General features: G+C 36.3%; 2 protein-coding genes across 2 annotated transcripts in view; both read right to left on the bottom strand.

Annotated features, from left to right (window-relative positions):
* Positions 1-151: 151 nt before the first annotated feature.
* Positions 152-25,267, bottom strand: LOC117993224 (acyl-CoA Delta(11) desaturase-like). The gene is made up of 5 exons (XM_069506643.1): positions 25,204-25,267; positions 2,462-2,668; positions 1,194-1,368; positions 747-908; positions 152-630 (listed from the first exon to the last, which is right to left on the bottom strand). The coding sequence occupies exons 2-5, from the start codon at positions 2,661-2,663 to the stop codon at positions 168-170; spliced, it is 1,002 nt and encodes a 333-aa protein (XP_069362744.1). The 5' UTR covers positions 2,664-2,668; positions 25,204-25,267; the 3' UTR covers positions 152-167.
* Positions 12,155-25,267, bottom strand: part of LOC117993223 (acyl-CoA Delta(11) desaturase-like) — a 214,109-nt gene continuing 200,996 nt past the window's right edge. Inside the window, exons 2-5 of the mRNA XM_034980975.2 lie at positions 18,890-19,089; positions 14,145-14,322; positions 13,537-13,698; positions 12,155-12,617 (exon numbers count right to left, since the gene is read on the bottom strand). Coding sequence (XP_034836866.1) covers positions 12,155-12,617; positions 13,537-13,698; positions 14,145-14,322; positions 18,890-19,088 — 1,002 coding nt within the window. The 5' untranslated portion in view covers position 19,089. The remainder of the gene's footprint in view (positions 12,618-13,536; positions 13,699-14,144; positions 14,323-18,889; positions 19,090-25,267) is intronic.

Below are 25,267 nucleotides of genomic sequence, written 5' to 3'. Positions count from 1 at the left end.
TGAATCTAAGGAGTGACAGAGAAGCCTGGCTACTGGCTAGAGGACCACACCGCGGACGAGACAATCCTATCCTCGGGGCGTCCTCGTTCCTGGCATTGCCAGAACCATGCCGTATTTCATAATCTCAGCCAGTAAATTAAAAACAAACCTCCAAATATCAACACAATTTATTCAATCTTAAAATTATTATCACGTTTGGATCCCCACAAGTCGCTGCCATCACCAGTCTTGTTTGCTCTCGAGTGCGCAAAGTCTTCTGGAACCGCTTTAAGGTCGTACGCCCAACCGATCCACGCGAAGAAATCTATGAACTTAGCGCTGACATTCAGCCAATTATTGCCCGACTCAGCCGTCCTGTAGTCCCATGGAAACGAATGATGGTAATTGTGGAACCCTTCTCCAAGCGTCAAGAAAGACACGGCGTAGTTCTGAACTGGTTTAATTTGCTTGTCGTAAGGTTTATTGCCCCATAAATGACAAGCGCTGTTAACGAAAAATACTGAGTTGATAAAGAGTACGTAACGAAGTATCGTGAGATGCCATGCCGTGTTGAGGGTTTCTCCAAAGAAGTACATGGGTATGAGTGTTGGTAGTGCGAAGCAGAGGGTCCCTATTAATAGCATGGTATACCTGAAAGTAGATAAAGAGCATTAGATGGCAATAAAGCAAGTTGGCCACGAGGTGAGCCAGAAATCAAATAGATTTTCATTTTTATATTAAATTATTTTGTTTCATTGGATGCTCACTTTTTCTGGAACCTCAGTACAGGATTGGCGTTCAAATCCGACATGTCGATGAGTTTTCCTCTTCGCAACACCTCTGGGTGCTTTTTGACCATGATCCATCCAACATGTGAGTAGAAGAAGCCACGCGTTGCGTTGTGAGGATCGGCGTCAGTATCACTGTACCTACAATAATCTATATTTAAAAATGAATCGCTAAATATGTTGCTGATCGCAGAACAGCTGAACCGAGTTCGCTAATTCTTTTCTAATTTCAATTGGGGATGGTTCTTACGGAGAGAAAAAATTTAAAAAAAATCCTGAAAAATAATCGACTATTAGGCGGTACGAAGTTCGCCGGGTCAGCTAGTACTTAATAAATATCTACATCTATGAAAAGAAAATATTAGCAAGCAGGAAACAAAATATAAGATAACCATAAACCAAGGAGTCACTTAAGTAAAATCTCACCTATGATGCAATCGATGGTCCCGCGCGAAATGTATGACCATGTTCATACCAGCTAGTGAGTTCAGCAGCATGAGTATGACTTGTAAGGGCATTTTCGCCTTATAAGCCCGGTGGCACCACAGCCGATGTGCGCCGGCAGTCATACCCATGCCTGCCATTGGCGTCAAGACGTGGTCTGTAAGGAAGAAGTGTATTATGGAACGCGCTTGCTTAAAAGGTGCTTTTTCTCTCTGTGGATGCCAACGTTTGCTGTTTCTTGCTGTTCAGTGATAGAACGGTGAAGGCTGATAATTTTCAGGCAGCTGGTGCTCTGTTTGTCTGAGACGTTGTCTGTATTAAGAAGATCAGAGACGCCAAGACGAGTCAAACTAAAGGACGGGGCACCAAGTATCTTTACTCGAAGCGTTTCGTCGTATTTTCGAACAGTCATAGCTTCGGTGTGGATGACGCTAGAAAGCTGAAATTTTTAGGATAAGGTGTCTTCATTATATTTTACCAAAATTGTTGATAACCTCGATAGCTCAACCACTTAGTTAGAGGGGATAGGGGAATATTGATCAGCATTAGAATCTTGGCTAATGTTCATTTATAGTAGTAGTATTCATTCAGTGTAGTGAATCAAAAGGAACCGACTAAAGAAAGAGAGAAATGAAGAGAGATTTAACCCAATCACTTTTTTTTCTGAAAATATAGCGCTTCCACGGATTTTTGAATACCTAAACCCACGCGGAAGAAATCGCAGGTATCGTCTAATTCTTGTATAAAGAAAGAAACTCGACTTTGAAAAGAAGAGAATTGGCTATGTGAAAATTATGAAAAGGTCATCTAGCAACGTTTGGAAAGCCAAAAGTCTGATATAATACTTTTTTTATATCATACTAGCTGATGCCCGCCACTTCGTTCGCGCGGATTTAGATTTTAAAAAATCCCGTGGGAACTCTTCAATTTTCCGGGATAAAAAGTAGCCTATGTCCTTCCCCGGGAAGTAAGGTAACTCTGTACAAAATTTCATCAAAATCGGTTGAACGGTTGGGCCGTGAAAAGCTAGCAGACAGAAAGATAGACAGACAGACACACTTTCGCATTTATAATATTAGTATGGATAACAGTAGGTACTTATTACTATTAAATTACAATCTAGCCTATGAGAGAGGCTAATAAGTAATATTATATTAACCTAAACTTATAAACTTACTTATACCTAAGAATCGGTCCATTTATTTGAAAACAATTTGTTTTTGTGTTCTTTAAATTTCTATCATACTTACGAAGAATAATCGTATTCCATGAAGCAGTAGCGGTAAAGAGTAGGTAAATTCCATACAGTGATCCTATATACAAGTATGAAAATACAAGCACGTTAAGGTACAATATTTCGTATTTTCTCGGAGCAGCTTGCGGGGCCACAAGCTTCGGAAACGGGTCTTCGATTTCTTTGTATGCAAGTAACTCCGTTGCGAAAGGAGCCATTTTATCTGTAATAAGACAAATATTTATAACTTTAAGTTTTGGGATAAAGAGTAGCCAAGTGGGTAGTCCGTTTCCGGGATGCAAGTTATCTCAGTTAGTTAGTTTGTACAGTACCTACCCGGGAGGAAATATTGTACGTTGATCTTTAGAAAGAGATAGCGGTTTCGTAGCTCGTTGTCTCTGTCGTCGAGACCGACAATACGACACATATTAACCTTGCTCTTGAATCACTCTTATCAATTGATGAAATCCGCATTAAAATCAGTTACGTAGTTTAAAAGAGATAAGCGTACAGAGGGACAGCTGACGGTGGGAAGCGATTTTGTTTCATACTAAGTACCTATGTAGAGAAATTAAAAGCCTCTAGCTCATCAGGAAGTTGGTTGAAAATCGATTGCAAAATTGTTTCCGAACAGACAAACAAACAAAAAGAAACGATTACAAGATTTGTTCCAACAAACAAACCGACAAGACAGTGAGTTGATAGAAACATGTCAAAAAGACGCGCGCCTCGGAGTGGTTCTGCGAAGTAGTCGTCATATAACAAAAAAAATAAAAACCGACTTCGTTACATAAACACTAAAAATTGAAAAATAATTTAATTTATTACCGAATATATTATGTATACAAGAGTTAATATAGTTCCATAATAATACTTTTTGGTGCCGGTGCCAATTAGCTTTAGCTGCGCGAATCGTCTAGACTTCATATTTTTATGGGACTCCACAATGGCACCTCATTGGCACCGACCCCAAAAAATATTATTATGGAACTATATTAACTCTTGTATACATAATATATTCGGTAATAAATTAAATTATTTTTCAATTTTTAGTGTTTATGTAACGAAGTCGGTTTTTATTTTTTTTGTAAAATTTTTTTATTTCACAATTTTTAGTGGCCCCATGAAATTATGCTATGACTGGTTAAAAATCTACTGTTTACTAAGCTATTACACTGATCGCGAGCAATTTACTCTTATCCGTTGAGGAGTTCCAGTATCTATCTTCGAAGATGTTCATCAGATCTTCACCAAATTGAAATGGGACCAACTTTGAAGTATACCCTTTCAAACAAAAAAAGAATTTTCAAAATCGGTCCAGGCGTTTTTGAGTAATCGGGGAACATACATAAAAAATAAAAAAAAAAAAAAATAAAAAAAAAAAAAAAAAAAATTCCGACGAATTGAGAACCTCCTCCTTTTTTTGAAGTCGGTTAAAAACGTACTCATTCGATTTGTATTTTTACGGAATCCGTGATTTCACGGATGACTGCACAAATACGCCGGATATATCAAACCGTAACCTAACATATCCGATTTTGCCATTACATAGGGGTGCATTAACAATTTGTTTTATTAAATTATTCTAAAAAGCTAGAAAGTTCCTAGATCACCCGCGGTGTAAACTGTGTTTTGTATTGCGACAGGTATTATTCCATTCTAATACCACTGGTATTTGTTTGAATTCATTCTTATTTTCTATTCCAAACGGATACCATTGTTTTAACTAATACCAAAACAAGTTCAAAGATGAAAGGTACAGTCAGTTAAAATAGATTTGTATGTAATTTTAAGCCCTTTAATTAAAAAAACAGTTACATCCTAAAAATTAAAATTTAGCTAGCAAGCGTCTAGTTCAATAATAAAATATGACTAACTAGCATATGTACGCGTGGACTAAATCAATTTTAACCCCCTTTGAATTTTCAAAAATTCTTTCTTGGCGGGTGCCTACGTCATAATAGCCATCTGCTTGCACAATTTCAGCCCGATCCGCCCAATGGTTTGTGATGCGCATTGATAGATTAGTCAGTCAGTCAGCTTTTCCGTTTATATAATTATGGATTCGGTTAGGTTTTACTGAGCTAACTGTACCAAATCCAAGTTGTTGGTATTCTATCGCACATTAAATTCAATTATTTAAAGAGTGGTATCCGTTCGAGATAAAAAATAAGTGTGAGTTTAAACAAATACATGTGGTATTAGTTGTTGGTATTAGAATGGAATAAATTGTCAGTTTTTCCTTAAAAATAGTTTATTAAGTAGAAGATTAGATTAGATAGATAGAAGATTAGAAGTTTATATTAAGTAATTGTTAGTTAGCTGTTAAGTATTGAGTATAACAATAAATTAATGTTACGTGTAGGTACCTATCGACTGTCGACGGCACTGGTGTACGGAAAAACTTATTTAAAGTTTATGAATGCACCAAACTTGTTGTAACCTGCAAATATTCTTCTTTAATAAATAAATAAATACAAATACAAATACAAAATTAAAGAGAATTATTAAAGAGAAGTATATGAAAGCGACTGTACTCACGTAAAGATTTGGTCAGTGTATCCGTTTGGTCAGCGCTTTCATGACATTTTATGCAGGACTATATTATTAAATGCGTCAACAACATGCAAATTATAGTTACACTAAAGTCAGAAACATACTCAGCTGCGTGTCGCGCAGATTTCTATAATTCTAGACGCGGCGGTTGTTTGTGGTGTGATGACATAATATATTATCTTCAATCTGCTCTAACTTATCCCATTTTGCTCGAAAAGTGGTTCATTCATATCTTCTAGCTGCTCTTACTTTTCTCTCATTTGCTTAAAAATTGGTTCATTATTTAAAAAACAAAACAAAACGGCAATCGGCTATTTTGGGTACACGACCGACGATATAAGACGCCAGCAGTTTCCAACACGATAATAATAGTAGATTATTCAACATGGGGTAATGTAATGTCTTACGTCACGGGTGCCGGGATAAATCCTAAGCGTAACGAGGGATTTTAGAGTAACTCCCAGCGTAGCGAGGGTGTTGCATCTAGAATTTTGAGTGAAGGGCGGGGTTTATGGGCGCCCAAGACTAAGACAGTATTACCCCCAAGTTCAATACTCTACTTTTCACACCTCGCAAGACAATAAAATCAAAATCTATGTATCAGTCTTTAGAAGTTTCTGGGACCAAATCGTTTATACAACTTTCCAAAACAAAACAGGTCGAATCTGTATGATGCATGTTGCACCATACAGATTCGACCTGTTTCAGCGGATTACAGCAAATTAAGCTTTTGGTTCATTGTATATCATGGACTTCCGCAAAGTAACGCCTGCTTCTATACAACCAAATCGTTTATTACACTTTGAGCATTAATAGTTTCCGGAGTTAAATTACCGCTGTTATCTTCGTCACTCATTTTTATTTCAAACTAGCTGATGCCCGCGACTTCGTACGCGTGGATTTAGGTTTTTAAAAATCCCGTAGGAAATCATCAATTTTCCGGGATGAAAAGTAGCCTATGTCCTTCCCCGGGATATAAGCTAACTTTGTACCTTTCATCAAAATCGGTTGAACGGTTGGGCCGTGAAAAGCTAGCAGACAGACAGACACACTTTCGCATTTATAATATTAGTATGGATTAAATACATATTTTTTTTAAGTAACACCACAATAAGTACAACGTTTTGGAAAGGTTTTGGAGATAGTTGTGGAGGGAGTTTTTAATAATCTATGAGGCTATGGTCAGTGAGAGGGACGCCATCATACGTCGAAGCGAGACAGCAGTAGCAGCTTGAACTAAAAACTCCTTGTAAGGAACAGAATTTGCTTCGGGTGCGGGATGTTCTAAATTCAAATTACATTACATCCCTTAAGAAGCAAGTAATGGATTTCAGTACATACAGTACAGATAACATCTCTTAAGGCGTGATGGATTTCAGTATTACAGCACGACCCGGCTAAGTCATAGGAATGTTATGAGTCATAACTTATGACGTACTTTACCCTTAGCTAACAGGTCTGTAATAATGGATTCTAGACCGAATGGTGTGAAAAAGAAATTGCCAATTGAATACTTCTAACGAGGTTCTTTAAATGCACACTAACATAAATAAGGTGTTTTTTGAGTACACGTGATATGTGTATTATTAAGCATAAAGGCTAAATGCGCATTTTTTATTTTATTTTATTCGTTTATTTTACATAATAACAGACTGAAAATAAGGCCAAATAGTAATCTGTAAAACAGATTACAATTTTGTTTTACAGATTACTTAAATAGTTATTAATTATAAATTTAAATATATAATTATAATTTATATATGAGACCAAATAATTTAAGCAAGCTTTACAATATAATAATATGAAAATATAAAAGACAATTAACTAGAAAAATTACCTAGTAGGCGATTCACAACAAACTTAATCCAAGTATTTTTAAACTTTTTATCAAAAGTTTAAAAATACTTGGATTAAGACAGCTATGCTCGTAGCCAAATTGGCGCGAATAAAAATTAATATACCTACTTGAACATTTCATAAGTTTAATACAATTTTTAAGTTGGATGATAAAAATGAGTACCTACCCACCTACTGGTTCATCGAAATATGAGTTACTTAACTTGTGCTTAAATACCTATCAAAAGTGTTCAATTATTATTAGTATCGACGTTGTCTAACTGAACAAACTGCAATGTAAATGTTTATCGAGAAAAAAGGCATCGTGTGGCGTGTAATAAGTATGTTTCTGGCTTAATATAGCTAAGTATTTAATTAACTTCTAATACACTTTTTTGGATATTTCTTGGACTTTAGAATTAGCTCACCCACTTTACACAGAATTTAAATAAGTTAATAGAAGTGGTATAAGCTTTCGAGTGGTGGACTAAGACCGTCGGAGGCCGGAGTTGTTCTTTAAATGCTTCTTTTTATTTTTTTACCTTGACTCCCAGAGGAAAAAAGTCAAAGAATAGTTATTTGTTATGCAAGGCTGCAAAATTGTTATTTTGTCGCGAGAGTTTGTATTGAATCCTGAACGTATCGACTAGCGAGAAATCCAAAGGCTCGAGCGCAAAGCAGCCGTGCGAAACACACAACTTTTCATCTTACTACAGCGAGGAAAATGCTGGATGCTTGATACAAGAGGGGCCAGTACCGTGGAGGTTTCAAGAAAAAGTTTTTATATTAATAGGGCACAACCACAAGTCAGGCAGTGAAGGAGGTTCTAATTCAAGAAGATTCTAAATACGAATAAAGTTTTTTCGGGTGCGTTTGAAATTCGAATTTAAAATTCTTAGTATAAAAAAAATCATTTTCATAATTCAACGAACTTCATTATATTGTATACTCAATAAAGCTGAAACCTTAGCTGAAACGGAGTAGGCAGGTATTATGTTTAATTTAATTAAATAAAAATAAATGTTCCTACTTGTCACTTAATACTTAGTAAATAAAGTAAAGACGAACCGCGTTTCTGAACGTTTCATTATCACGTGGTATTTTTAATAGAAAGAAAAAGTAAGTAGTTACGCAACCATAGACCACAGTTCGTCACGTTCGAATTTCAACTCGTACTTTGCGCCCTAGGGAGCAAAATTACCACTTTCCACTCAGATTTCAAAGGGCAAAAGGATTGTATCCGAGCAAGTGAGATGAATTTTTTTTTATTCAAGGTGGGGATAATGTAAACTTTTTGACTGTCAATAGTTTAGTAACTAATATAGGGATAGAAATAATAATTTAATAATAAAATGTAACGATTAACTGAATCAAATGCGAGTTAAAACGAATGTGATTTTTTTTCCTTTATTATCATGTACAAGAAGTATAATATAGTATTTAGAACTCTCTTGTTTCTTTAGTCTTAAATTTTTTAAGGGGACCTCCAACTCCAAGCTTTTTATTGTATGCTGAACATATTTTTTAGAATTTCACTAAAATCTCAAGGTTTGGAGCCCCCTGGACCCGAGGTTCGGGGTGAACCATCCCTTACCACCCTTAGGCCCTTAGGTCACTGTACCTGTGTTTAATACCGAGACAGTGACATGTCGCCGATAGTTAAAACTTTTCTTTAGCATTCCCAATTTGGAAATAATGCGACAGTTTGAGCGGCTTAACTTTACCACTTCCATTCAATTGCTATTTTGAATTCTGTTACTGTCTAGCAATACAGTTTATTTTATAATTTTCCACTGCATTAAATATACTAACCTTGCCCTCTTTAGTCTACAAAACTTAAAGGATTGAAAAAATCAACCAAGTGCAAATCAGACTCGCGTTCCGAGGGTTCCGTACTACAGTTGTATTTTTTTTCGTCATTTTGTATGATAAATCAAAAATTATAATGCATAAAAATAAATAAAAGTCTGTTTTAGACTGTACAGGTAGGTAAAGCCCTTTCATATGATACCCCACTTGGTATGTTAATCTTACTTTGAAAGTTGAAAATAATACCTAATTATTTGTTCATTTATTAACACACTTTAATTATTTTTGTGAAGTAAACACAAATTCACGGTTTTCTGATTTTTCTCAGTACGTGTGCTATAAGACCTACCTACCTGCCAAATTTCACGAACGGGCGGATTGACGGATAGACAGACAGGTCCTATAAGGGTTCCGTTTTTCCTTTTGGGGTACGGAACCCTAAAATAAACCATTTGCAAGTCTAATCAATTTATTTCTCAGCATTTTTGTTTGTTAGAACTTTCAGTGTTGCATAAGTAGGTAGGGTAGTTGTACATAAAACACATATCTATTGCAAGTTGTAAAGTGTTGCAAGTTGCTCAAGTCCGGCTGATGTTGCAGTGGAGAATCTTGAGACGTTGAAGTTGGCCTGAAGTGCATTTTGCCCTGGTAAGTGTTTTCCTATGGTCATAGAATGTCAGGGTCTTTGGGATAAACCGCATATTATCTTGACATACGCGGATCTCGTAGCACAATGTACCTTGTTCACGGATAAAGCACGATTTTGGCAGTATTAGACAACGAGTTCATTGACTACTGCGCTCTTGCCATCTCATTAAAGACGATTCTCAACCGAACAGCGCTTTGTGTGTCCGTTTGCCTGCGCTTGGGAATCAAGGTATGCAAGCCTCATTACTGTCCTGGTGTCGGAGGGGACCAAAGTCCTTCAGCTGCCTAAAGAATTCCCATTAGAATTAGTTCAGCCATTTTAAAGATAAGCCCGAACAAACAGACAGATATTGAAAATTTATAAAAATGAGTAGGTGGGTAGGTATTAGAATTAAATAGACCTACGCTCCGCCTCAGGAAAGTCGGAAAGTCGTGGGAATGAGTGTAATTCACGGTAGTTTAAATTAAACGCTAAAATGAGTGTAATATCTATATACTCTATACTTTATTAACTAATAATTATTAATTAATTAATTATTAATTTCTCTCAGGTCCCCGGTTTCTTCAAAAAGAGCAATTAATTATAAATAATTAATTAATTGCTCTTTTTGAAGAAATTGCGAAAAAAGTTATCGAGTCAACCTGGGACCTAAGAGCTGGCAGCTACCTTGGTCAATGAATTAGTTTGGCCATCCAAAGGGGTAATTCTGCCAGCATCTTGGGTACAATGCCTCGCTGCGGTGGTCTCGATGAGGTTTTAGATTTAATTTAATTTATTTTAGTTTAATGTATTTCAAAGGGGGAACGCTGCCAGTATCTTCGGAACCTTGCCTAAAGGGACTCCTTTTAATAATATATTTTAGTTATAATATTATATTTTTTAAGGTTTTAGTTTTAGTTTAAATTATTAATTAATTAACTTTTAGTTTTAATTTAATGTTGTTTTTTTTAGATTTAAGTTTATTAATAGTTTATTTGTTAACCATTGATAATAAAATAAAACTTAGAATACATTTAACGAAAAAGGAATTAATTAATAAAATTGAAGTGACTGTCTGTAATTTCGAAATAACTATCTCATATTAAGCTCATATGAAGAATCACACGTTTTTAAAATTTTTGTCCGTCTGTCTGTCTATCTGTCTGTCTGATCGGGCTAATCTTCGGAACGGCTGAACCTATTTTGACAGGACTTTCACAGACAAGTAGAGGATTAACCAGGAAGTAACATAAGCTACTTTTTAACCAATATTTTAAAAAGGAGTTGTTTTTCTACCTATGTAGGTACACCAAAGGTTTCAAGTCTCTACCTATTAGGGTTCACGAGATACAGTCCACTGGCAGACAAACGGACGGCCGGACAGACGGACGGACGAACGAACATGAAATTTTCACAGAATGTGTATTTTTATGGCCGCTATAACAACAAATACTAAAAATGACAAAATGGCCGCCTTGAAAATTAAAAAAAATTAAAAAGTGTTATTTCTTCTACGATGGTACGGAATCCTTCGTGTGAGAGCCCGACTCGCACTTGACTGATTTTATATTACCCTTTGACCTCATTGAAAAATAATCTGTCAACGATTTTGCATTAAACTCGTTTTTACATTGATTCTGATTTAATTCTTTGGCAATAGCATTTGCTAGAATTTTCTACCTGGTCTCTTTGTTGTGTAATTGTTTCTTGGTTTTATGATTTTTTCTGTAATTTTTTTATACCAATGGATAGCTAACAAAACGTAGATGTTTTTAAAATAATCCGCAGGATAAGTGCCATAGTAATTTTTACAGAAAATTTGCAAGTTATCCAAAGAATTAAATTTAAAAATTGAAAACTTGTACAGTTTTTGGGCTGTAATTTTAAAATTCCTGAAGATTTTTCTTGGTTTATAACTGTTTATTGTTAACAAGGATATGTACTAGCAAGAAATAAAAAAAAAACTGATGAAAAACATTGTTCCTTTTTTTTTAATTTTTAAAGTGGCAAACACCCCTTTACCAAGAAAAAAATAAAAAAATGAATAACTTGAAAATGATACACTTTTGCATAAGCACTTTAGGGGTCGTTTGATAGCTAATGCCCTGTACTATAACCCCTTAACAGGATCTATTTCCCTGTAACCCTGTATACATATATTTTGATATCTGTACCTAATAGTTTTTTTTCCGAAACTATTAGTTCTATGAAAATAAATTAAACATAATTTTATAGATAATTTCAGTAAAATTATTTTTGCTGCTGACAGTTGTTTCATAGCTCTAATTAGATCTTGCGGAAATTACGCAAAACTACGATCAGGATGTATCAACTGTGCGGGCACTGAATACTTATAATTCTTCGTACAGAAGTTGTACTCCTTCGACTCTGATCAAAAGCCAGCTTTTTAACCGCCTACATGACTACATATCATGAATGCTAGCTAAATTACACTTTGTCGCTGCTGTCGAACTAATAGTTCTTATTAGTTTTCCCTAGTGTTATTGTAAGTAAGTAGTTCAAATGGACGAAGTTTGATTAGGATTTTCTACAAAAGAAAGAAATAAGTAAAGTATTTTACGGCTTTTTAAAATTTACCTATTATATCTAATAAATTATTCAGGTACCTCCTCTTGAATAAAGGTAAAAATGGAAAATCAGTGGAAAAAACTAGTTACTCGTAACAATCGCTCGCCTATAATATATTACTATAGTTTTGACTGAATCTATGGAGTGACAGAGAAGCCTCGTTCGAGGACCACACCGCAGACGAAACAATCCTATCCTCGGGGCGTCCTCGTTCCTGGCATTGCCAGAACCATGCCACATTCAAAATCTGTGCCAGTAAATTAAAAACAAACCTCCAAATATCAACACAATTTATTCAATCTTAAAATTATTATCACGTTTGGATCCCCACAAGTCGCTGCCATCACCAGCCTTGTTTGCTCTCGAGTGCGCAAAGTCTTCTGGAACCGCTTTAAGGTCGTACGCCCAACCGATCCACGCGAAGAAATCTATGAACTTAGTGGTAAAGTTCAGCCAATTATTGCCCAACTCAGCCGTCCGGTAGTCCCAAGGAAACGTGTGATGGTAGTTGTGGAACCCTTCTCCAAACGTCAGCAAAGATACTGTGTAGTTCTGCACTGGTTTAATTTGTTTATCGTAAGGTTTGTTGCCCCATAAATGAGCAGCGCTGTTGACGAGGAACACCACGTGGACAAAAACAGTGTAACGGAATACCGCGAGATGAAATGCCGTGTTGAGGCTTTCTCCGAAGAAGTACATGGGGATGAGTGTTGGTAGCCCGAAGCAGAAGATGCCTGCTAATAGGAGGATATACCTGAAATTATGGAGTAAATTGACAATGAAGCGTGTTGGCTGCAACATGAGCGAAAAATCGAAAATGGTTTAGAACTAGTCACATAGACTATTTTTGAACGATATAATTTGATTACCAAAAGTCGAATTTTCCAAGGGTCTGTTATGATGTTGCTGTTATGTTTACGGCCAAGCACCTTTAACTTTTGTTATGTGCGTTTTACGTGATTAAATATCACTTGTTTTAACGGTGAAGGAAAACATCACGAGAAAACCTGTATTCCTGACGGTTCTCCAAAATATTCTCAAAGGTGTGAAGTCTGCCAATCCACACTTGGCCAGCGAGGTAGACTATGGCCAAAAACCCTTCTCAATCTGAGAAGAATCCCGTGCTCTGTAGTGAGCCGGCGATGGGTTGTTCATGAAGGCGGTAATATAGGGGTTTGTTTGTGTAGTCCACGCAGGCGAAGCCGCGAGCATAAGCTAGTATCTAAGTATATACCTATAGATTCATTATCTCCACATTAGAAACGTGGCGGGCAATATGTGGCTGAAGGAGAAGGAGGGCCGTGTATTGGAGGCGCGCTCTCCAAAAGGTCTATTGGGTATGTCCAGCAGAAGACGCATACATGCTGATGGACGGAAGAATGAAATGCTTCTAAGTCCGACTCTTTGGCAGCAATAAATTACGTTATATACTAGCTGATGCCTGCGACTTCGTCCTCGTGGATTTGGTTTTTTTAAATCCTGTGGAACTCTTTGGTTTTCCGGGCCGGCCGGAAAAGTAGCCTATGTCACTCTCTGGCTCTGTTACTATACCCATGCAAAAATCACATTGATCCGTTGCTCCGTTGCGGCGTGATTGAAGGACAAACCAACAAATCAACACACTTTTGCTTTTATAATAAGGGTAGTGATTAGTTGTATGATTGGATGCTCACTTTTCCTGGAACCTTAGTACTGGATTGGCATATAAATCCGATATGTTGATGAGCTTTCCTCTTCGCAGCACCTCTGGATGCTTTTTGACCATAAGCCACCCAATGTGCGAGTAGAAAAAGCCACGCGTTGCGTTGTGAGGATCGGCGTCAGTATCGCTGTACCTACAACAAATCTATATCAATGTGCAGCTCAAAATGCTACATCTAGAAGCTTGATAACACGTTTCTCTCTACTTTATACTAGATGTAGCGTGGAACTAACTCCATACAGAAAGTATTTTCATAACTCCATCTAAGTCATTGATTTAAACAACAGATTAAAAAATTTGAATAGTAGTAAAACTTGTGTGTGACTTTGTGCAATACTGAGGTGAAGGAACTGTTCGGGCTTACGTCGACTAAATACGTGAGTATAGCTGAAAGAAAAATAAACTAGTCACTTGAAAATAAAGACGGATAGCACACTGGATGAGGAAGGCTGAGGACCGAGTGTGGTGGCGCTCTTTAGGGCAGGCCTTGTCCAACAGTGGACGTCCACGATGATGATGATGACTCGAAAATAAAACAGGTATTTATGTAGGTATGCTGCAAACAAGCTAACGTCTAACCTATGATGCAGCCGATGGTCCCGCGCGAAATGTATAATCGTGTTCCCAAAAGCTACTGAGTTCAATAGCATAAGTAAGATTTGTAAGGGTTTTTTCGCTTTGTAAGCTCGGTGGCTCCACAGTCGATGTGCGCCAGCGGTCATACCCATGCCTGCTACTAACTGCATCACAAAGTTGTCTGTAAGAAACAAAGATATATTACAGTAGCCGGCAAGAAATATTATACCTACATCGACCTTTAGAAAGAGATACCGGTTTCGTTGACCGTTGTCTCTGTCGTTGAGACCGACAAAACACACACATAGGTATGAGTGACACAGACAAAGCTAAAATCTCATTCTAAAAGTCGATGTACTATTTTTAACAGGCTACTGTAATTGGCTGTCAGTGGCGATTGCCGATAGAAATTAGAATTGAATTTTTAAATATCTCTTCTCAACGGATGTCTACGTCATAATAGCTATCTGCATGCCACGTTTTAGCCCGATACATTCAGTAGTTTAAGCTGTGCGTTAATAGATCAGTCAGTTAGTCATTCAGTTAGTCAGTCAGCTATTCCATTATATTTATATACAATAAAAAGTAATTAGTCGTACGACTATTTGCCTATAATACTGTAGTTTTGACTGACGCTGAGGAGTGACAGAGAAGCAGCTCGCTCAAGGACCACACTGCGGACGAGATAGTCCTATCCTCGGTGCGTCCTGGCATTGCTAGAACTATGCCGTATTCATAATCTCAGCCAGTAAATTAAAATCAAACCTCCAAATATCAACACAATTTATTCAATCTTAAATATTCTTCTTCTTAATTATTCCTATTATTATTCTTCTTAATTATTCCTATATATTATTCTTCTTAATTATTTCTTTTTAATGTATATGCCTACGTCACAATAGCTACCTGCATGCCAAATTTCAGCCCGATCCGTCCAGTAGTTTGAGCTGTACGTTGATAGATCAGTCAGTCAGTCAGTCAGTCAGTCAGTCAGTCAGTCAGTCACCTTTTCATTTTATATATTTAGATATGCTCGCGACTTCGTCCGCGTGGACTACACAAATTTCAAACCGCTACTTCACCCCCTTAGGGGTTGAATTTTCAAAAATCCTTTCTTAGCGGATGCCTACGTCACAATAGCTACCTGCATGCCAAATTTCAGCCCGATCCGTCCAGTAGTTTGAGCTGTACGTTGATAGATCAGTCAGTCAGTCAGTCAGTCAGTCAGTCAGTCAGTCAGTCAGTCACCTTTCATTTTATATATTTAGATAACGGCTACATACATTATATGTATGACATGGTCAATATCAAAGCAAACCTTATTATAGCTCTGAATTTGGTGTACCCCAAGGATCAATATTGGGACCACTGCTATTTCTTATCTATATAAATTCAATGCACGAACTCAAACTATACGGCCACCTGTCCCTATATGCTGATGATAAATGTCTGTTTTACTTTGGTAGTTCCATAACCAACATAGTGAGTCTCGCACAACAAGACCTGGATACACTATCAATTTGGCTTGAGCAAACCTCCAAACTATTAATGCTTCTAAAACAAGCTATATCATCTTTAAGAGCAAAAATAAAAAAAAATCATCACATCCCCAACTTTTAATAAAAAATCAAACATTGGAGCAGAAACTGTCCGAAAAATATCTTGGGTTTAGATTGGATAGTGACTTGCATTGGAAGACGCAAATCAAATATATTAAAAATAAGATTTCTAGTTTAATGGGGTCCCTGCGTAACATAATCCATTATCCTACCTCGTCGAGTGCGCCAGACAATATACAGGAAGATTTTTTGGTATTGCACATTTTTTTTATGTTGTATAGAAACAAAATTTAATTAACAGGTATTTTTTATTTTTTTATTTTACTTAAGAATACCAAAGTTATCGTTTACCAAAGATATCCACTTTTGAACAGATGATTAGGGTCACCCCCTACAAACGTTATCTTCAGCTGTTGATTAAAATACACGCACTCACACCCGATGACGCGCGCGGCGGCCGTTGACCTCTGCGCGCTTTAATATCGTCTAAGATGCGAACTTAGCGAAGGATATTAAAATTGGTTGTGAAAATATAGAGTACTTGAAAGATTACGTGTACCTTGGCCAATCAATCTCTTTCGAAAACAGTACTGGAAAGGAAATAAATAGGAGAATTGCCATGGCATGGAGTAAATATTGGAGCTTTAAGGAAGTTATGAAGAACAAGGAGATGGATGTGAAAATAAAAAAGAAATTATACGAAGTCACATAATGCCATGTCTGACATATGGATGTCAGACATGGTCATTACGAAAAGAAGAAGAGGAGAACTAGCTATCTGCCAAAGAAAGATGGAAGAAGCATGTTGGGTTTGAGATTAAAAGACAGAATAAGCAACAGAAAAATTCGAAAGAAAACTAAACTAGTAGATATAATTAAAAGAATTCGGACACTAAAATGGCAGTGGGCAGGACATCTTTGCAGACTAGATAACACTAGATGGACCAAAAAAGTTACCGAATGGATCCCAAGAGATAGAAAGAGAAAAAGAGGCCGCCAAAAAAAAGAGATGGCGAGACATTTTCTCAGAGGTATGTGGACCTGACTGGATGCGGCAAGCTAGGGACAGAAAGCGCTGGAAAGATTTGGGGGAGGCCTACGCCGTAGCGGCGACTAATACGTAAATTGAAAATTATCCGAGGTTAAATTTTATAATTTTATTTTATTTTATTTATCGTTGACTGACATAAAAATTGTTACTTTCAAATATACACATAATTGACCTCTTCTATTATTATTGACATGATTTAGAATTGTAGTAATTTGTTAATATTAATTTTAATAATAATAATCATTGTATCTGACTCGTAATTTGCGTAATTAACTAATATTAATTTATACTTTATGATTTAATGACAACTTTATGAAGGGAAAAAAGAATAAAATTATACTTAAAATATGAATTATTATTATTATTATTGGATTGCTAATTTGATTGCTAATGGACTAAGGGAAACGAAATGTAAGATTGTTTAAATTTTTTATTTTATTATTTGTAACGTATTAGAATAAAGGCTTTTTTATTTTATTTATTTTAAGATGCGAACTTGGTACTTTTTTTTAAAGTGAAAACGTCAGAGTCAGCTAGTGTGCTTATAGGGTGTTTTTTTTACACTTTATGTTATTTTATTATAAAGGCACACAAAACAGGTTTCAGCTATAAATGGACCAAAAAAAAAATCAAAAACAATAGATTAAGATCTAAGCGGTAACCCTTAATATGTGTACACAACAATGCTTAAATAAATATATGCACTAACTAACTGATAAGATACAATTTATACAAACACAGAAAAAAGAAATACAAGAAAATTAACTATGAAAAATATACTTAAAGTGGAGAAGATTCAAAATGTTTACGAATAGTATGACCATGATTTGCTTATTTTAAGGTAAAAAAATATTTCAAAAAGGTACAAAATTATGAATGGAAATGTGTTCTATTAACGATACAGAACCACCAAAAAAAAATTGTGCAAAACCAAAAAAATCTTCCTGTATAACTCTTTAGTTGAACCACATCTACTATATCTAATTGAAGTTTAGGGATTCGCTCCAAAAACACACCTAAAAGACCTACAAATTGCGCAAAACAAAATAATAAAAATGCTATTTCATTATGACTACCAAACACCCACAACTAAATTATACAAATATACTAAACTCATGAACATTAAGCAGCTCCATTCATATCACACTTGCATACTAATAAGGAAAATACTCAACAAATCTATTCACACGCATATCATTTTCACCAAAATACATCAAGTGCAGAGTAGAAGCAGTCTTAGAGGAGATCACATCTTACTCCCACAAACACGTACTTGTCAAGGAAGGAGAAACATAAAATTTGCAGGTGTACAAGTGTATAATAAATTACCGAAAGAGGTGAAGAATGCGAGCTCGTTCAATATATTTAAAAACAAACTCAAAAAACACATACTTCATGATATAAACCTACTTAATTAAATTCTGTTATTTTACTGTATGAACTACACTGTGGTAACGATTTCGCATTCTTCCAAGGCGGAGTGATTTTAAAATATAGTGAATTGTGAGGGTGGACGTAAAATTATATTAACTACTAAATAAAATAACAAATTGTTAAAGTAAATGTTATGTGAGTTGTAGATAAAGTGAATTATAATGATTGCCGAACAAACGAATACTATATTGTAAATATGTTTTCTCTGTAAGTGAATTTTGTAATTCTTTGAGAGAAATAAATAATTCTTAAACCTGTCATACCACGATTATCACGATTAATCGTGGTATGTACCCGTTATATACATTAAAATATGTCGTTAAACCACGTAATAAGCTTAAAATCAATTATATTTCTATTAAGTATATTTCTTTATTGTATATTAGATTATATTGCATGAAATAGTCAAAAACATTGTAGGTCCACCAAAGAAATTGTATGTACTACTACGTTCCTATGTCGATGAGGTCCACTAAGTATTATAATATTATGTCAAGATTATAGTTTTTAAAGTTTTGCCAGATCCATTTTTTTTTCAGAAAACAAATTATTCCAACCTCATCAGAAACACTGACGGACAGTTTTAACAACAAAAATCAGGCGGTTTTGATCGCGTTTTGGGTATTTTATCCTTTTTGGAACAGAAGAGGACTATGTGAAAATAAATTATGATAGGTTTTCCACACTTCTAAGATTATACTTACGAAAAATAAAGGACTTCCACGTAGCGATGGTACAGTATAAATAAATTCCATATAGTGATACTATATGCATGTAGGAATACACAAGCACGTTAAGGTACAATATTTGGTAGTTTCTCGGAGCAGCTTGCGGGGCCACAAGCTTCGGAAACGGATCTTCAATTTCTTTGTATGGAGGAGATTCTGTTGCCGAAGGAGCCATTCTATCTGTAATAAGACAAAATTAATTAGTTAGAATCTATATACATAAAATTCGAAATCCTGATTGACTGACTGATTGTCTGAGTGACTGACTGACTTATATTATATCAACGCACAGCCTAAACACCGTTGGTCCCGCTGGACCAGCGGTTTAGGCTGTGCGTTGTGTGTGTGTCTGGAACAGATTTTTCCTAAGACAATAGATCCGGTCTTCATGCTGTCTCCCTGATTTAGTAAAATCTTTGAAAAATTAATTTTAACTCAACTGCTTAATTTTTTCAATATTAGTGATTTATTTCACACCAAACAGTTTGGTTTTACACGGGGTCGCTCAACAACCGATGCTGGTGTTGAGTTAATACTAAATACATATATTTGAAGCCTGGAAGGAATCACGTGATGCACTTGGCGTTTTCTGTGATTTGTCCAAGGCTTTCGACTGCGTTGATCATGAAAAATTGGTCGCAAAGTTGCACCATTATGGAATTAGGGGTGCAGCATTGGAATTGATGAGTTCTTACCTAAATGATAGAATACAAAGGGTAGACGTGAATGGAAAGCGATCTCCCGGATCCGTTGTAAAAGTGGGGGTGCCACAAGGTTCCATCTTAGGACCTTTTCTGTTCCTTATTTACATCAATGACCTTCCTTACCTCGCTAAGGACAATTACGGGATAGTCTTGTTTGCTGATGATACATCACTTTTATTTAAAATCAATCGATACTTAACAACTTTTGATGAAGTAAACAATTCTCTCACCAAGGTAGTACAGTGGTTCGATGCTAATAACCTGCTTCTCAACGGGAAAAAGACAAAGTGTATTAAATTCACTTTAACAAATGTTAAGCAGGTGAAAATCACTGTGCAACTTAATAATGAGGAATTAGATTTAGTGGATACCGCTATTTTTCTTGGAATAACGTTAGATGCAAAACTTCAATGGAGCTCTCATATAAATAACTTATCGAGCAGACTTACTTCTGCCGCATATGCGGTAAAAAAGATTCGCCAGTTGACAGACATAGAAACGGCGAGACTAGTATATTTTAGTTACTTTCACAGCATTATGTCATATTATGGTATATTATTATGGGGTAATGCTGCTGATATTAATTCTATTTTTGTGCTGCAGAAAACGGATGTTCGAGCCATATACAGTATGGGGCCACGAGAGTCGCTGAGAACTAAATTTAGGGAAGTTAAAATTATGACAGTGCATAATCAATATATTTTTGAAAATTTACTGTACGTACATAAAAACATAAAAAAATTAAAAAAAAAATTACTGTCATAATAAAAATACTAGAAATAAAAATAAACTCGTAATGCCCGCCTCTAGGCTCAGTAAAGTTAGCAACTCATTTGCTCGTAATTCCATACGTGTCTATAATAAGCTTCCAGAAGACATATTGGAGATGTCTCTCAACAAGTTCAAAGTTTTCATAAAACGTAAACTAATTGATAAATCCTATTACAATGTAAAGGATTATTTAAATGATAAGCAAGCTTGGGAATGAGTTGCTTAACGGCTTGTGATAGTTCTAATAAGTGGTGATAATAAAAAGATTACCCGGCTGAGTTTGTTGTGGGCTCTTCTCAGACCTGGGCGCGTTTGGAACCCTCGTAGTTTTAGTTTTAAGTTTCCGTAATAATTATCACCACTATATCTTACAAATCTAACACCAGACCATCAAAAAGAGTAATTTATTACCGATTTTGAATAAATCATTTGACTTTGATCACTATAGAAATCACCTAGCTGGGCGCGTTTGGAACCCTCGTAGCTTTAGTTTTAAGTACGTATTAATTATCACCACTATATCATATCATCTTACAAATAAAAATTTATGACAATCAGGAAGCGTAAAAATTTTACAATGTCTGAATAAATAATTTGAGTTGAGTTTGAACAAAATGGCAGGGCCCGACAGGAAAAAAAGAGATTGGGAAGACAGGAAAAAATGGGAGGATGACATCATTAACATCATCATTAGAAATGGATAGATGTTGCAATCAACACAGAAACATGGAAATAGGAGGAGGCTTTTACCCGCAGGGGGCCATGAGCTGTTCGATCTTGTCCCCCCTCACCTTTCTACCACCGTACCGCAAGACACCGGGCGAGTTTCCACCCCTATGTCGTCAACATTCCATCTTCGCGTACGAAACGCTTTGCGTCATCATTCCTTATACGCATGGAATACTCTTCCTAGATCAGTGTTTCCTGCCAATTATAGTCCGGGTATCTTTAAAACAAGAGTGACCTTCTAGGCAAACGTGTCACATCTTAGACCACATCATCACTTCCCATCAGGTGTGATCGTGGTCAAGCGTGCGCCTATAATGAATAAAAAAAAACCAAAGCTAATTAAAACAGATTGTAAAAATGAAAAATAAAAATAGTGTGTGGAAAATAAAGCTACATATAACAATATAATATCTATTATTATTTTAATGAATATATTACAATAAAACTTAAAGCTAGCCTTATCTCATTACTATACAAATCATGCCCGCGTGGAATGTTGCCAAGAATACTGGCTGCATTTCCGCGCCGGACAGCCAGGCTGATCCGTTGTGCAAAAAATGAGCCAGCCCTTCTGTCACCAGATGAGGCTATTAATCGCAGTGAAATGTCTCGTAAATTTTTTTTAGCACTAAGACTCCATGGCCCCGCAGGGTCTCCACGGCAAACGGAACAAAAATGTACCTCTCGATAAGAGAGGCATACTTGCACCGCTTGCCGTTTTCAGCTGTTTCTGCTGCTGCTCCCGGTCTTGATGCTGTCTCCCTGATATAACACGGGGCCAATGTGTCAACGCAAGTTGCGTCCCACATTAGCGCCCGTCCCCGTTCCCAAGGAACCAGCGTCAATCCATCAGGTCTCTTGCCATCATCCCGACTAATCCCTGCCGGCTCAATAAGCGCAGGAATATCTAGGGTGGCAAGAGCTCTTTTAATCGTATCGTTGAGAAAGCCATGCCTAAACAGCCTACCAGAGCTCCTTTGGCAAGAGAGTCCGTGGATTCCAAATTTATCAACCTCTTTTCCACACGGACATCTGTGCTGATGGCACAGTGGTGTTCCCAATCTGAGACCTAGAGCCACACGAAAACTTTCGTTATCTAAAAGTGTGTCGAGGTTTTTGGATGGCAAGGCATGAAGCCAATACCCAGATTCCTTTTCGAATAATGCTAGAATTATATCTATTAATTATTACCTATTTTATATTAGGGTGGGAGGTTAAATTGAGGTTTGAAATTAATTGAGGTAAAGAAACCCCGGGAAAAAGCGGCAAAATATATAGGTATGTATAACAATGATTTCACTCGACAACAAGCGTCGTGTAGGCTGTAGCAATGTAGTCGCGTTTCTTGGACTTTGAAGTTAGCTATTTTAGTTTACACAGAATCTGATAATAGAAATGGTATCGGCTGTCCAGCGGAGGCCCGCTTTATTTGTCACCATTAGCCAGTCTATTATAAAATATACTTACGAAAAATCAATGTTTTCCATAGAACGGTGGTACAGTTTAAATACATTCCATATGGTGATGAATAGCATCCTTAATGTGCTTGTATTTTCCTACCTACATCTATCTATCTATATGTAGGTAGGAAAATACAAGCACATTAAGGTACAATATTTTGTATTTTCTCGGAGCAGTTTGCGTAGCCACGAGCTTCGGAAACGGATCTTCAATTTTTTTGTATGGAGGTGAGTCTGTTGCAAAAGGAGCCATTTTATCTGCACTAGTTACTCAGACCCGCCCCGGCTTCACATGGGTGCAATGTAGAAAATAATGTAGTGTCAGTGAGGAGTGATTAATAATTAATCCATACTTCCATACAATTTTTTTTTTAATAAGAATATTAACCATGTTCCCCTTTCCTCTCCAACTAAGCGTCAGGCTTGTGCTAGGAGTAGGTACGACAATAGTGCAACGGGCGGGGTTTGAACCGTCGACCTTTCGGTTTTCAGTCCACTCCTTTACCGGTTGAGCTATTGAGGCTCTAAATATAAGTACATGCGACCACTGCTTGTTGCGCATTAGTTTTAATTTTACGATATTTCATATTATTTTAATTTTGTGATATCTCCTAAGATATTATTCTAAAATGATGTAAAGTGCAATTTTGGTCTATGGTATTATTAGCACCAGGAACCATAAGCTTAATTTTCTATGAAAATGAAAATGAAAATGAAAATGAAAATCTTTTTTATTCGTATAAACTTTTACAAGTGCTATACCTAACACGCTAAAACAAACAAATAAGTACAGTGCAACGTGCAGCATGACATATGCACTGTCCGCCCTACCACTGCTAAACATGCAGGAAAAGCAAGCCACCAAGCAAGCAAAACTTACCGCCACGCACACCACATAAATTCTCCAAAACACACTCAACGCACGTTTCACTATGCCAGTCGAATTTGCCCATTTGCTTAGTTTTCATGAGTAGGTATACATACCTACCTACTTTTCAAAAAATGCAATGATAAGAACCTGATGATGGAGACGGAAAGTGGCAACTGGGATTCCCTAATTATGATATTGGATGTCGTGTTTGGACTTATCTATTTTATTGGTTCAACCGTAAAAAAAAAATTAAACTTATTAAGATAATATAGTAGATATTGAACAAAAAATATGTAGTGACTGTACTCACGTGAAGTTTAAGCCCTTTTACCACATGCGTCGCTATAGGCTTACTATAAATACGACAGCAACTAGTAAACAATATTTGTTTCTCTAAAGTCAGAAACATATTCAACCGAACTCTATCAGCGCGCCGTGTGGTAAGTACAATATGTATATCAAATTAAAGTACCTATCTATGTATTTTAAGAAATAATTCCAAAAAGGGAGATAATTATGAGCATAATATGTAATCATTGACTAGTGGTTAAAGACTTCGGTCTGCTATTCGGGGGTTCGCGGTTTGGTCCCGGGCATATTTGCAATTAAAGTATTTGAGCAATTAAATATCACTTGCTTTAACGTTGAAGAAAAACATCCTGAGGAAACCTGCATGCCTGAGGTTTCTCCATAACGTTCTCAAAGGTGTGTAAAGCCTGCCAGTCCGCACTTAGCGAGGTGAACTATAATCTAAAGCTTTCACATTCTGAGAGGAGATACATTCTCCTACCCATGAGTCCATAATGTTGGAAGTCTGCAAATCCGCACTGGGCCAGCGTGGCAGATTGTGGATAAACCCTACTCATTCTGAGAGGTGACCCATACTCAGTAGTGTGATCATGATGATGGTAAATGTGTCAAACGCACGACATTTACTCAGGCAGTCATTAAATTTGAACCCGTGAGGCCAAAAAGGCGTGGACAGACGACACAAACTTGGCGGTATATAGTCGTCTAGAAATATCACAACGACCTACAAGCGATGTGTGGCGTGTTATACATATGATATGTTTCTAGCTTAAGGTACTTCTAGTAGAATATTTTTTTGGCTATTTTGGCTACTTCATCCAGTCTACACAGAATTCTAAATAAGGCGATAGAAATAGTATTAGCTGTCTTTATTGGCGAATGGCGATATATATATTTTTGATGGCTGCCTTCTCCTCGTGAAAGATAGAGAGAGTTGCAAATCCAGTAGGCATTTGCCTACATTTTGTTCTTGAAATATTGTTTCAGGTGATAACGTGTTTACCCCCAAATACACCATTTACAAAAACAGACAATTTTGGTCTCAATTCATTCAGTACACTTTAATCTAGGCTCGTACGTTTAATTTAAAAAAAAATAGTCAAGAAAGTTTTTAGGTCAAAATATGGATATTTTGACGCTAGTAACCTTTAACATAAGCAAAATTTCTTTAAAATTACGAGCGTAGTTCTTCATTATACGAGTATCTACAACATTTCTAAAAATTATAAAAATTGGACTACGGGGGAAAAACGTTATCGCTTTTTGTATGATTTACGAACTGCGAAAAACCAAAGTACCTACCTAAGTATAGAATGTGACACTGTGCGACAAGCTCGTGCTGCTTTACCATTTCTATACCTACTTATCCATGCCTGATTTAATTAAAATACCTATACGAAATTCGCCTTTGAACTTCGTGGATAGCATTAGAATCAATGTAAGTACCTAGATGGTATTACGTGTGTAGATAATGTAAGCACATTGAATTTCATGACGATGATATCATCAT

This window comes from Maniola hyperantus, chromosome 23, assembly GCF_902806685.2.
Source record: "Maniola hyperantus chromosome 23, iAphHyp1.2, whole genome shotgun sequence".
In the NCBI taxonomy this organism is placed as follows: domain Eukaryota; kingdom Metazoa; phylum Arthropoda; class Insecta; order Lepidoptera; family Nymphalidae; genus Maniola; species Maniola hyperantus.
The sequence above is the reverse complement of the archived record's forward strand: the minus strand, read 5'-3'. Positions and strand labels throughout refer to the sequence as shown.